Source organism: Pieris rapae, chromosome 16, assembly GCF_905147795.1.
Source record: "Pieris rapae chromosome 16, ilPieRapa1.1, whole genome shotgun sequence".
Taxonomy (NCBI): domain Eukaryota; kingdom Metazoa; phylum Arthropoda; class Insecta; order Lepidoptera; family Pieridae; genus Pieris; species Pieris rapae.
In genome coordinates this window covers 8,393,379-8,407,314 of record NC_059524.1, presented here as the reverse complement: position 1 = coordinate 8,407,314, position 13,936 = coordinate 8,393,379, and the positions used below count along the sequence as shown (strand labels likewise).

Here is a 13,936-nt window from a genome sequence, read left to right as displayed (position 1 = left end):
GGTATTTAGCACAAATTTTTCTTACATGATTCGTTTTATTGTAATGTAACCTCATTATTTTGTTTTTATTACGACATTAATAAATGACATTGAACTGTTAGCTGGAAAAATGTGATGTCAGACTGTGAATAGCTTAAAAAAATTTCGTTTAGGTAATTTATGTTTTAATAGCAAATTTTAAACTTGATCTATGCTGTTTCTTAACAAATAAATGAAAGATGTATCCTATACCCGCATTAAAAATTTTAAGGCAAGTTAGTCTTATTGTGTATTTAGGCTATTGTTTGTAGATTACCTGAAATCCTGGTAAATAACATTTGTTATAGTATATATATATATTACGATATAGAGATATAGTAGAATATTCTTTAATAAAATATTTTCATAATCCCTACAGGTATATACAGGTATCCGCGATTTTAATGTTGTCATTAACCATTTTTATGTTGCCATAGCCAGTCATATCATGCCATATCAGTACCAGATAGGGAAAAAGTGATACCAATTCTAAGGCCGGCAACGCACTTGCGAGCCCTCTGGCAATGTAGGTGATAGCCGATGGTATCACTTAACAGCAGGTTAGTCTCCTGTGCCTTTGTCACCTGTTGTATTATAAAAAGATGGAAGTAATGTATCAAAACTGAAGCTTACAGCAGCCTGGGGAAAAATTTGTGCTTGAACCCAATTTATATTATTTCATTACATATTATTCGTGAATTGCTGTCTTCCATTTCCTGAACAGTCAATTATCAAATGTCAAAACATAGTTGACAACGACAGTTCAGACTTTTCAGTTTCGACTTTCGACTTTAAAATTTGTTTTTATTGGTGATTATCGGCAGCGGAATTGAGTTTTGTGTTATTATTTACGCATTAAATATTTTAATTTAATAATTTGATTGCCAACTATAATAAAGTAATAGGGATAATTCTTTATAGGATAACAATAAGTAAAACATCTCGCATCAAGTACTACGTAAGTTTTTTCCGATAACAAAATGAACGATAATGATATTGTAATCTCTACATATATAAATAAATGTATTACATTGATATTTTGTTCAGTCTAGAGCTGGGCTAAAAAACTAAGGCGATTATTTTCCGCAGTATATAAATTATAGGAGAGGTGCAAAAGCATTGGTATGATATGACATCATCTTTCATCTTTGCTGAGTGTATATTTATTTTGGTGTATTATACTCATAAATAATAGTGATCAGCTAACTGGCTGTTAAAAGGACCAATAAAGTTTCTTTATTTAATTTCTTATTAATTTCAATACAATATAAAAGTAGATGGTAAATGTGGTGAAATAAAATCTAACAACAGATTCAAGAGAATCAATACTAACATAGCCAAATTTTATTGATAAATTGTTAGTGATTCCCTGAAAGTTATAAATATAGAAATATTATTTTTCAGAGTTATGGGTCAGACCCTTTCAGAACCTGTAACAGACAAGCAGTCTTCAACATGCCAGGATTCACGGTTCCTGGTTGGTTCTTCTTGTATGCAAGGATGGCGTGTATCAATGGATGATTCACACACACATATTCTTTCACTGCCTGATGATCCTGGAACAGCTTTTTTTGCTGTCTATGATGGACATGGAGGTATTTTAATTAACTTTAATGCTTGATTTTTGTAAAAACTTAAAATAAAACCAAACAAGAATTTGATGATTATTCACAAAGTTAGAAATAATAACAATAGTAAAAGTAATATATTTTTTAACTATGTACATTCAGTCAAAATCTGATATAACGGCAATGAAGGGAATACTCATATTTGAATGTAACAGCTGATGGCATAGTCATTAAGTACCTTATATGATAGAATTCAGCTGGGACCTTTGATTTTGGTCAATAGAACCATTATGGTTTTCTAAATGATGTCATTGTAAATGGTTAACTGTATTTATAACAAATATTGCTGCAATAATTCATACTAGTTCTATATCACAAATTATTATTAAATTTGGTATATGTACTATTTTTGGGTTAATCACATCATTCATAAATGTTAAAAGCTTGACAAATAAATATGTATTTATGGTATCTAAATATTATTAATATTAAATTATTAAAATGAAATTTATAATAAAAAAAATATTATCATTTTAAATAACACTGATATTTTCTATGCTCAAAGATCAATGACCTTTGCTATCTCAAGTACCATGTTGCAAACACAATGACAATTAGCCATTTCTTTAACTTGTGTTGATAAATCTGTTCCCAATTATAATCTATTGCTGTTGAGTAATGTATATGCCTGGCTATAAAAAAATATGGGTAAGAATGTTACAGTAATTTGCCTGTCTATACCCTCCAGTTTTGGGATTTTACTAGAGATAATGATTCCATGATCTGGTACTTAAGTGTCAGGTTCAATGCATGGGTGAAAATAAACAGTCCATTGAAATTTTAATATAAAGCCTTTGACTGTGCCTATTCTCACTTTAGAGTGTGAAAATTGCAGGTGCTAATGTAGCAGAATATGCTGGGAAACATCTTCACAAATTTGTAACAGCTCGGCCGGAGTATCATTTGGGGAACATTGAAGAGGCAATGAAACAGGTAATAATCAAAATTAAGCAACTTTATGTATATGTGGTCAATACTTGTTTATATTATACAAGTTCCCACAAAAATGGTTCATGAAACTTTGATTGTGGTTAGCAGGTGTGATGTTCTCACAAGAAATTAAGTGCATTCTCCTATTTCAGCATTGCTAATGCTAATAGAGGACAATTCTTTGTTTTTATTATCATTATTAAGTTATTATGTGGAACACGGTGTAATGGTTGCAGCTTGTTGCCTCTGTTCTTTCTCTTCTTTTGAGAACTGGCAGTAAATGCAAAATTAGAAGCATTTAATGTGTATTTTATTATTGACGTTCACAAGTATGTATACATATATTGGGTTACCTAAATGAATAAATTATTTTAAATTACAATTTAGGACACATGGTATCATATCATTATGGATCATATACACGACGAAAGATCATATTAGTTTGACCGGTGTAAAAGTTGTTGACTGGAAATATAACCAAGCAAGTATGTAACTGAGTTTAAATCAGTTTTACGTTAACCTACATTAAAATTGTAAAACACCAAATTCTAAGGAATATTCAATTGCATTGCATGTTTATAAAAATTGTGAGTCAAGGTAACTTACAACAGTACTCATTAGCAGTATAAATAAGTTTATGCTAATTTTAACAAGTGTGATATTTCATTTAGCAAGGACGATTTCTCGGAGGTTAAAAGATTTTTTGAATTAGTTTAGTCAAATGTATTCTAGAATAGGTAGCTTTTTAATAAAAAAATATAGCAATTTACAATTTTGGAACACAAAACTAGAAAATTGACAGGATTAACCCTACCTGTCAAATGCCAAATCAAAATATACTTTTAGATTTTTTATGTTACATTAGGGAAACGGGAGTTTAATAACTACTTAAATCTTAATATATATAAATCTCCTGTCACGATGTTTGTCCGCGATGGACTCCTAAACTACTTAACCGATTTTAAATTAAATTGACACACCCTGAGCAGTCTGGTCCAACTTAAGAGATAGGATAGCTTAGATCATTAATTATAGTCGCAATTTTATTTTATTGCAAATTATTTGTTTATTATTTGATACAATTCTAACAGATGGCGCTGTGTTTCAAGTACCAACGTTTCACATAGCTATCTTTCACATAGATTCAAATACCGTTTCCCTTGAATAGTTTACTATTATGTAATATAACAAAAACCTTAGCCACAGCAACGCTTGGCCGAGTCTGCTAGTTTAAAATAAAACTTTCTTTTAAGTAAATTGTAAAACCTGGTATAGAGACGTTAGTAAACTTAAATATTTTTTTAATAAAATTAAATACTGATTATCGTCGCAGTAGAAAGATAACTTCGTATTTCCAGAGCCCCAAACATTTCAGTATACAAAAAAAATATTTTTCGTCAATGTCCGTTAAAATATTATTATGTGCTCTACAGTTCATCAATCACATAAATAAGTCCTGACTTTATTAGTTCAACATTTAAATGACATAAGAGTCTTTAGGGTCTGTTTCACAATGTCCAGATAAGTTCCAAATACGCTATTTATTACTTATTGATTAACGACTGTCAGATAGCGCCATGAAACGCCAAGTTTCTTATTCGGAAATTTTATCTTCGAATAATTTTTGTTTAAGAATAAAAAATAAAATGTTTTTTTGACATATGAGCTTATCATTCTACAGTGACGTCATATCCCTATGTTTTGAGTTTTACTGCAAGCATAGACTGTCACATCGTTAGCGCCGGTGAGTAGCTTAGTGCGCCATGATAATTGTCTATGTAATTTTGATAGCCTCTAAGGAAAAATAAATTTGATGAAACAAATTTTAACTCCTCTTTTCAGGCTTTCCTAGACCTGGATCAGGCGATGTTGGAAGAAAATATGCAAGAAAAAGCAGCCGGGAGTACTGCAGTTGTCGTTTTGATTAAGGATAATACTATTTATTGCGCTAATGTTGGAGATTCGAGGGCTGTCGCGAGTGTGGCAGGAGCGGTAAGTTTTTTTTATAGAACAGGGGGCAAATGGGCAGGAGGCTCACCTGATGTTCAGTGATACCGCCGCTCATGGACACTCAATGCCAGAGGGCTCTCGAGTGTGTTGCCGGCCTTTTAAGAATGGGTACGCTCTTTTCTTGAAAGACTCTAAGTTTTTGTTGATTAAATATTTTTTAATATTCAAAATAACCGTAAAAGTGTGATTTTTAATAGTTAGGTAAATAGTGTTTGGGCGTTAATGTACCTACTATGTACTTTTGACAAAATAAATATTTTCTATTAATGATTATTTGCGTGAAACATTATTATTAATATTTTTTTATTAACTATTTTAATTATGTAGTGATCAAAGATATCAGAAATGTAAAATTACTATTATGACAAATTTGTACGCCATTATGTGACAGATATACGAGTACCCCCGAGAACGAGTACCCCTATAGACGACACCGTTTCAAGCATAGACAGTGTATGTGTTGCCATGTGAAAAAAAGTTAATAATTACTGCTGACGTAATCGCCCAATGCCATTAAAAATAATAAAATCAATGCTCCCATGTAGTGCATACGTAATTTTGAACGAATAATATAATCACAGGTGGAACCATTATCGTTCGACCACAAACCGACTAACAAGGAAGAACTGGAGAGGATAACGGCTGGGGGCGGTTGGGTTCAACTTAATAGGGTCAATGGAAATCTGGCGCTGTCCCGGGCTCTGGGAGATTACTTCTTTAAGAGGAATTACAGAATGTCACCACGTGAACAAATTGTTACTGGTAAGTATTTCTGTTTCAGAATAATAGTTGATGTTTATTGGATTTGTGATGGAGTGTTAGTCCCTTGACTAACACTCCTTCTAGGCTTCAGCGTTTTGACTCTCATTCTGAAGTCGTAGGTTCGATCCCCTGTTGTGCACCAATGGACTTACTATGTACGCATTAGACGTTCCCTCAAACGGTGGAGGCAAACATCTCGAGGGAACCGACTTGCCTTAGATCTTGTCACAGATGCCTTAGATTGATAAATGATCGTAATATATCAGATATAGGCATATAAAACCTAAAAAGATTGTACGGTTGATTTATTTTAATTATTGTTATTTAGAGGGTAGTTTAAAAAAGTTGCGTTGCATTTAAAATAATTGTTTGAATCGTACCCGGTTTTGAGTTTATTCGTTAATGATAGCAATCTTTACTATGCGATGCTGGGATAGGTCTGAAATTTTTAATTTCTGTCTGGCCCAAAACTTTTCAGAATGTTGATTTTATAAAACATTTAAATTTAACAGCGTACCCAGATGTGCAAGTGCGGCAGTTAAATGAAGACTGGGAGTTTATAGTGATCGCCTGTGATGGGATATGGGAGGTTCTTTCCAATGAGGTGAGCTATTATAAGAAAAGAAACATATCCAGTTATTAGGCACAAATTAATTTTAGTCGAAGAAGTTGGTGTCGATCGCTGGTATGACCAAATAAAGACAATTATGGGTCTCCACATGCCCTGAGACAAGCTGAGGATAGTGGAAGCAGCAAGTGGAAGTGTAGTTCAGGACTTTTTATGATAGGCACGAACTTCAGTCTTCTTATGTTAAGATTCTTCTTAAAGTACGGTCTAATTTTTTCAAACACCCGCTACTTTAATTACTACATGAATTATACATAAATTCATTTTTGTAACCCTTCAAAAGTACTCGGTCATTTTGAAGGGCTACATTTTTTGCCATTTAATAGAATTCTAAATGAATAAATAGAGGAAAAGTGTATTTATAAGATGATATTGCTTATTGTTACTTTAGAGGGTACTTGCTATATAAATAGATGAAAAACCTATAATTTTGATCTACACAATGCCTCCTAAATCCAATAATTACGTAATTTACTATATTAAATTCTGTGCGACTAAATTACTGGTTGTATTCGATAGACTTTTTACAAGCAATAAACAGTCGCGAACTATAGTTTATTAAAAATTAAATTATAGGAGGTGATATCATTCTGTCGAATCCGACTTCTGAGTGGGTGGGAGCCGCCGGCAGTTTGCGAAGCCCTAATGCAGCGATGTCTGGCACCCAACTGTCTCACTGGGGGCTTGGGTTGTGACAACATGACTGTCTTGATCATCTGCTTATCACCATTTCCGGCACCACATATGATGGTAAGTTTTAATGCAATGAAGAGCAGTTAATATTCTGTTGCCTTCAACCCAAAAACTTATTGAAAAAATTTCAAATCCTTACGAATAACGTATCTTGGATATTGCAGAATTCCTTTAGAATCTTCGCTAAAAAGCTTTCTAAAATTAGGAAAAAACATTTTTTTTTATTTTAGTACAGAAGAAAAGAAATGTATGCAGTTTCATTGATCAACCTTTTACCGATTTAATAATGCCGGATACAAGAAATAACCCCAGTTATGCCAGATTGGGCTAGATTTCTAACAGAAAATTATTTACAGTGCCCATACAAGTGTCTCGACACCCAACGACCTAATAAATATTGGAGTTTGGGCTCAAGACGGTACTAATGCTTAAATACTGAAGAGTCAAATTCTTAACTCGTTGGCATTTAGAAAATTATTCACAAATAAATTTATATTTAATACCCGAGATTTTACATAAATGGTCTTTTGTAATCGCTAAGGAGTTTCCAAATTATTTTTGTTGCATGGCAACATTTAGACATTCGTGTGTGATTGTCATTTTTGACGTCCGCGTCTGACTTGGCGCTAAATCTCGTTTCTGAATCTTATCCTTAGAGTATCTGAATGTCAAAAGTTTCGGCTCTTAGCGTTGGAATACAGCCAAATAATGCTTAGTAAATAAACCATAACTTTCTCGCATTTGAATTTGTGATCAAACGGAATTTTCTAAATTTTTATATTTAAATTTGTGCAAGTTTTTTTATTAAATTCATGTCAGTTTTGTTAATAAATAATTCTAAAGCGTTATGTGTTTGATTTTTAGTGTGTTTTAAATAGAAACGAAAATACTAAGACATGACTGATTATGGTAGTTTTCCAATACAACCAAAGCCAGCTAAAGGCGAGTTGCTGAACTAAAGAGACAAGCGTGATATTTCAAAAAGTCATTAAAAGTTCTGGTATTTATTGATAAAAGGGAAAACAAAAAAGTATCACCGCTGTGCGGGTCGGAGTGGGGGATGTTAGGTTTTTTTCGTTACGGAATTCTGGATTCATAATATGCATCATTTAAAATTTTTGTCTATTTCTATTAAATGTGTTTACACGGCGATGGAAAGAGACATGAGAACTTTTTCAAATACGTCTTTAGCAAAGGAAATAATTAATTAAATATGAAATATCTAATTTGACCCATAGAGTCAATATATCCAATGCCATAACAAAATGGCTGTCGTGATGTTAGGTTTTACAATGTTAATTAAGTATATATATCAGAAATATACCCAGGAAAATAAACTTTTACTATTTGATTTCAAGAGTAAAGAGCAATATTGGCCACGTAGATTCAGTATTTGACTCATACCCAAGGATAGATTTCTTTGCACCAATGGACCTATGGGCGCTTTCAATGTTTGTATGGTTCAGGAAAATATCGTTACGTAAACGACATTAGACACTAAAAGTCGATGGCGTGTGTCAGACATAAGCTGCATTTCCCGACTGGGGCGATCGTCAACATCCACGACTGTTTTAAAGTGGGAACAAACCGTGATCCATGATCCATGTGGTATCAAATTATTTCAGTATAGTATATTAGTTATATCTTTATTTCCATAGCCAAGTTCACATTTCAAGGATCGTCATGCTCGCTTAAATGTCATTGCTTGTGGCAGCGTCCATGCGCCGGGTTGTCTCTCTCCCTAAAACATGGCGAGGGGGCCGATGGCTGGCCATGCGTCATACTCGTGAACGGGTGCTACTTATGGTGACTGGTCGTACTTGAATTCGTGTATGCGGTGATGTTAGTTATTTCGACTATGTACTTGCGTGTTGTTCCCACGAGAATGTAAGTGGGTGCTCCTATTTCACCATGCCTCCTGCTGATAGAGGATCTTTGACAATCTGAGATTTCATTTATATTATCATTTATTACTTAAGGTGTCATGTGGAACATGGTGTAATCAATGCAGCTCCTTACAAACATTGTGTAAAAAAAACTCGGCGATTAAAAAGAGTGGTGGAGAGTTTATTGCCGGTTCTTTTGTTCTGTTCTACGCCCTTGATTTGAGAACTGGCAGTAAATGTTAATTAGAAGCATTTAATGTATATCTCTTTTTTGACGTTTATAACTGTACAATGTGTTATCTACGTGAATAAATATTTTTTTGATCAGCTACTTGTTAGTTTCAAGAAACAAATTATCACCAAAATCATACCCAATATAATGATGAAATATAATATACCAATGATACCCAAATCTAGGTTATAAGACCTAGATTTGGGTATACGTTTCGTAAATAATGCCACGGTATTTTTAAATATATGTTTGTCCACTCATATCTCGGAATCTAAATCAAGTTCGAGCACGCAAGTGTTATTAAAAATGGGTTCTTTTGTGGGATATGTTCTGGGTTAATACATAAATATCATTGACACATATTTGTAGTCGGTTAATTTTCAAAACGCCTTTTTTATAGAACAGTGGGCAAACGGGCAGGGCAGGGCTCACCTGATGTTTGCTCGCCTTGTTATCAAAGTTTCGTTAAATAAATAAATAATTTTATAATTTCAGAAAGCTATACCAGCTGATCAACTCTTGAACGACAAATTTGAGACCAACGCGGATGATCTCTTGTATGCTGAAGATGAAGAAGACCTGAAGTAAAAAGGGTTATTAATCGGAAAAATCAGAAAAAATGACATAGTCATAAAAAAAAAATATCTTTATCACACCTTTATGGAATGAGGGAGACGGAATATTTAATAGAGTTTTAATTTGCACTTAGGAATTTAAGCGAATTAGCTTTGTACTCGCACAACGATAGAAAGAGATGTGTATAGCACTATCTCTGTCGCACATGTTCATAAAAAATGCGAATTATGTTTAATATGTACTGTATTCCTAGTCTGTGAATTTTTAATATGACGCAAATTGTTTGTCGTTTGTGTATTATGATGGCAGTTTGTGTGTACACTCTGGAACTGCCCATTGAAGTATTTCCGAACCAATTTGACTTTGGATCAACAAACGAAAAACAATTCTTAAAATGCCGGCAACGCATTCGAGATCTCTCTAGCATCGAGAGTGTTTATCGGCGGTGTCACTTAGCATCAGGTGAGCTTCCTGCCCGTTTGCCCCTGGTCTATAAACGTGATCGCGAGTACGTTGCCGGCCTATTAAAAATAATTATGTGTACAATAAATACTGCGTTCGTATTCAAGCATTTGCGAGCGAAGTAATCGTCCATCTGTGGTATCACTTAATTTGCCCTCAGTCCTATAATTTTTTTTTAAATAAATCTAAAGCCCATTTATTGGCCTATTGGTCTAGAAAAAAATGTATGTTTGGCAATATGCTTAACATAAAAATGGATAATTAGAAAACTAAAATGAAAATATACTTTTAATTTAATTTTGTTCATTTCATTGTACATCTTATATGTTGATTGAGCACTATGTTGTTGTTTAAATTATAATTTACTAGAATTAAAAATTTAACGTTAATAGTTAAGTCAGGGAAAGGATCACAGCTTAGTGGGTGAGTACTCGAAATTACCTCAGATGTCTAGTTAACGATATTTTCATGTCAATTGGTAATAGCGCGGTGTAAAATTGTAGTTTTTCAATTATTTTCCCTACTTCGTTTAAGGATATTTAAATACAATATTAAACATATATAAGAGAAAATACTCAAAAATAGCTGTGCCAAAATTTTCGTTTCTATACATTATACTGTAGCATTTTATATTAACAAATTAATTTATTGTAAACTATATATTTTATTTAATATATGTTGATGGATCGCTCCCGTATTTTTGAAGTCTACAATCAAATATTTGTGCATTTTCTTAAATATGTTTTTGTTTAATACAATTAAAAAAAAATAGTTTTGTTTGATAGTCAGTTTCACATTCAGAGTCGATATGTAAGCAGATTTACTCCCCCCCTTTTGTCAGCAAAATAAATAATTATTGTTGACGTAATCACGAATCTTATATATAAAATTCTCGTGTCGCGGTGGTTAAACTCCTCCGAAACGGCTTGACCGATTCTCATGAAATTTTTTTTGTGCATATTGGGTATGTCTGAGAATCGGACAACATCTATTTTTCATCCCCCTAAATGTTAAGGGTACCCCTAAATATTTTTATCTTTATTTAAATGTTGCAAAAAAATAAAAAAATATTTTTTTATCAACTGTATCAACAGCATTAAAAATACATACAACCCTATATTTTCAACCCTCTACGATCAACCCCATCCAATAATATTTTTTATTATAAATGATATACATGGCAACACGACGTTTGCCAGGTCAGCAAATAAAATCCCCCCCCCCCCCATAGTGCGTACATAATACTAGAACGGCCCATTACTTAACGCTAATTAACTGAAAAGAATTCATTTACTATCCTTGGCTTGGTGATCAGGACTTAGGACTGTTTTTTTATTATAGTAACATCAAGCATACGATAATTGATGGGATTTTTTCATCTGGGATATAGTTTTGGTATCTAGTAGTCTAGAAATGCGATCAGTGATATGAAAGTTTCCGCCTACCTCCTAGCTTTGATACGGTCAGAACAAAGCTTACAGTCCCTTTTTGGACATTTAGCATTATACAAAGTTTCTCTTTTAGTCCGGATTTCATGCTTCAAATAAGCTAAGGGATATGTGAGAAACGTATACATTTTTAAATTATTGACAGATGACTAAGGGTATGTTTCACAATGCCCGGATAAGTTCCAAATAAGCTATTTATTACTTATTGGTTAATAAGTAATAAATAGCTTATTTGGAACTTATTTATTACTAAAATAGTGTTTGTTGCGTTATTCGTCATGAAATATGAAGTATCTTATTCGGAACTTTTATCTTTCGAATAATTTATGTGTTGCATAGCTATTTGGTTGGTACTTTATCCATACATTGTGAAACAGGCCCTTAGTTTTGAATTATCCAAATTGCTCATGTCTAGTCATTAATATCGAAGTATATCTATTTTGCATTGAATTTTATATTGAACTGGATTTTGTGTGACCACAATTATATTGTTTCTGTATATTTTTGTTATTTTTTTTAAGGGTTTTTGGTAATTTTATTGATTTTTTGTTATTAAAAAAAGGGAACCCAAATAACTGGCCTCTTAAATATTTGAGTGGCCAATTTGAACCCAAATCCTTTACAAAAAGAGTAATTCTTAAAAGGCCGACAACGCACCTTTGGCAGTGAGAGTCCATGGGCGGCGGTAACACTTAACATCAGATGAGCCTCTTGCTCGTTTGCCCCCATGAAAAGCTCCATGATTTGTGTTACTTGTACTTATTGAAATTAATTCATAATATTATCAAAGATAGAAATAATTATAATAAAATTTTAAATTAAGTAAATTATTATAAGTGGTTGTTAATAATAGTTCAATAATAATATCAAATAATATGTGCATTTGATATTAAGTAATATTTTCAAAGGCTTCATGAAAATTGATTAATTTATAAATCACATACTTTTTTGTTTTAAAAAATTTGATTGTTAGCCCAAAGTTTAAATTTAACCTTAAGAAAATAAAACTGTATAAGGTACGAAGAAAAGAAAATTATTGTCATGAACAGCTGATAGAATGGAGGTGATCTTTAAGGGTCAGTGACCTTTTAGAGTCAATGACCTTTCGTTTTATATTTTTTACTCCTATGCATTTTTGTTATATTTTTACATTTATTCGTGTTTTGTTTGTGAAAATCGTGAATTTAGAGCTTAAATTATGTTAACATATCTTAAATGTACAATAGGTTGTAAAATTGTTATTAATAAAAATAATTTTTATATACACGACTTTTTATTTTATACAAATCTTCATGTCATTCATTCATTCATTCAATCAAAAAATATTAGAAGGAAATTCTATACCTAAAGTCCAAAACAATATGACTAACGGTCCTTCTAGAAGAATACGTAGCTATTCTTAAAAGGCCTATCTGTCATTGAGTGTCCATGGGCGGCGGTATCACACAAAAACTGAAAAAGATTTTAAGTTACTCCCTTCATACCTATCTTAACACGACTCGCACAAATCGTCGAGCGAGTTTGCTTTTCGCGCCGAAGCCGTGTACAAATTATTTAGAGGTTTTATGTATTATGACGATATGCAATTATGAATATAATAATAAAAACATGTCAAATCGTATATCGACATTATATGTATAGATTATCAAGACTAAACTGTACTCCAGGATAATCTTTAAAAAAAAATCTGTGGCGCTACAACCACTTTTAGGACTTGGCCTCAGATTTCTGAATCCGTTTCATGATCATATTTTAAGTCGAATAGTCAAGTAGGTGATCACTCTCCAGTGCCTGACACACGTCGTCGGCTTTTTGGGTCTAAGACATGTCTTCACTGTTCGAGCAAATAGAAAGAGAGTCCATTGGTGGACCGCCGGGGATCGAACCTACGACCTCAGGTATGAGAGCCGCACGCTGAAGCCACTAGGCCAACACTGCTCTTAAAATTAAGAAATACAATTAAATAAAGCTTTTTGAAGCATATTTGCATTCTTCGATGTGTTTTGTTGTTTTGCCTAGCAGGCAAATCGACCTTGTGAAACAAGTATTTGCAGTAAAATAGTTCGGAGTTTGCCTACCCAATTATAGTGCAAATTAGATTACTACTGTTTATATTTTATGACAGTACAATAATACAAGATTGAACTTGTATGATATCCGAATCAAATGCGATTGTAATCTTAAATTTACACGTGAGTCATGCATCAAAGAACAGAGTCTATTTCTAAATAGTAAAAATTGTTTATATTTGCTGATGTTCGATTTTTTCGTTAAAATTATGATAGCAGAAATTTTTGGTAGAATAGCCTTAATGACTTATTTTGTGAACATTAAATTTCAAAGGCATAAGACCGAATTACCCTTGATAACCGCTTGATCATCAAACACAGAGGTATAATAAAATGCTGTTTATCTGCAGTTTATTAACCGAATTTACCTCCAAATTTTATTTCATGAAAGCTGTTACATAACATAAAATCATTTAGAGATTTTCGAAGTCGGTATTTTCACTCTATTGACGACATTGCTACAATTTCAAAAAATAGTTTCATAATTATAACTATTTTACACTCATTACATTAGTTATTATATATATAACTAATAATAATATACTTATTTACAGTATTATAAGTATCTCTCACTCTTATATTGTAACAACAATT

At 32.6% G+C, this 13,936-nt stretch overlaps 1 protein-coding gene across 5 annotated transcripts; it reads left to right on the top strand.

The window, feature by feature from the left end:
* The first annotated feature begins 231 nt into the window (after positions 1-231).
* Positions 232-10,745, top strand: LOC110993108 (probable protein phosphatase 2C T23F11.1). 5 transcript variants are annotated; one of them, XM_022259212.2, is made up of 8 exons: positions 232-250; positions 1,423-1,613; positions 2,482-2,579; positions 4,419-4,568; positions 5,168-5,348; positions 5,861-5,952; positions 6,553-6,726; positions 9,283-10,745. In XM_022259212.2, exons 2-8 carry the CDS (start codon positions 1,427-1,429, stop codon positions 9,373-9,375), a joined length of 975 nt encoding a protein of 324 aa, XP_022114904.1. In that variant the 5' UTR covers positions 232-250; positions 1,423-1,426; the 3' UTR covers positions 9,376-10,745. The 5 variants fall into 5 exon arrangements, with proteins under 5 accessions (XP_022114904.1, XP_022114905.2, XP_022114909.1 ...); XM_022259213.2 differs by lacking the exon at positions 9,283-10,745 and adding an exon at positions 7,026-7,459; XM_022259217.2 differs by lacking the exon at positions 9,283-10,745 and adding an exon at positions 6,900-7,012.
* The last annotated feature ends 3,191 nt before the right edge of the window (positions 10,746-13,936 follow it).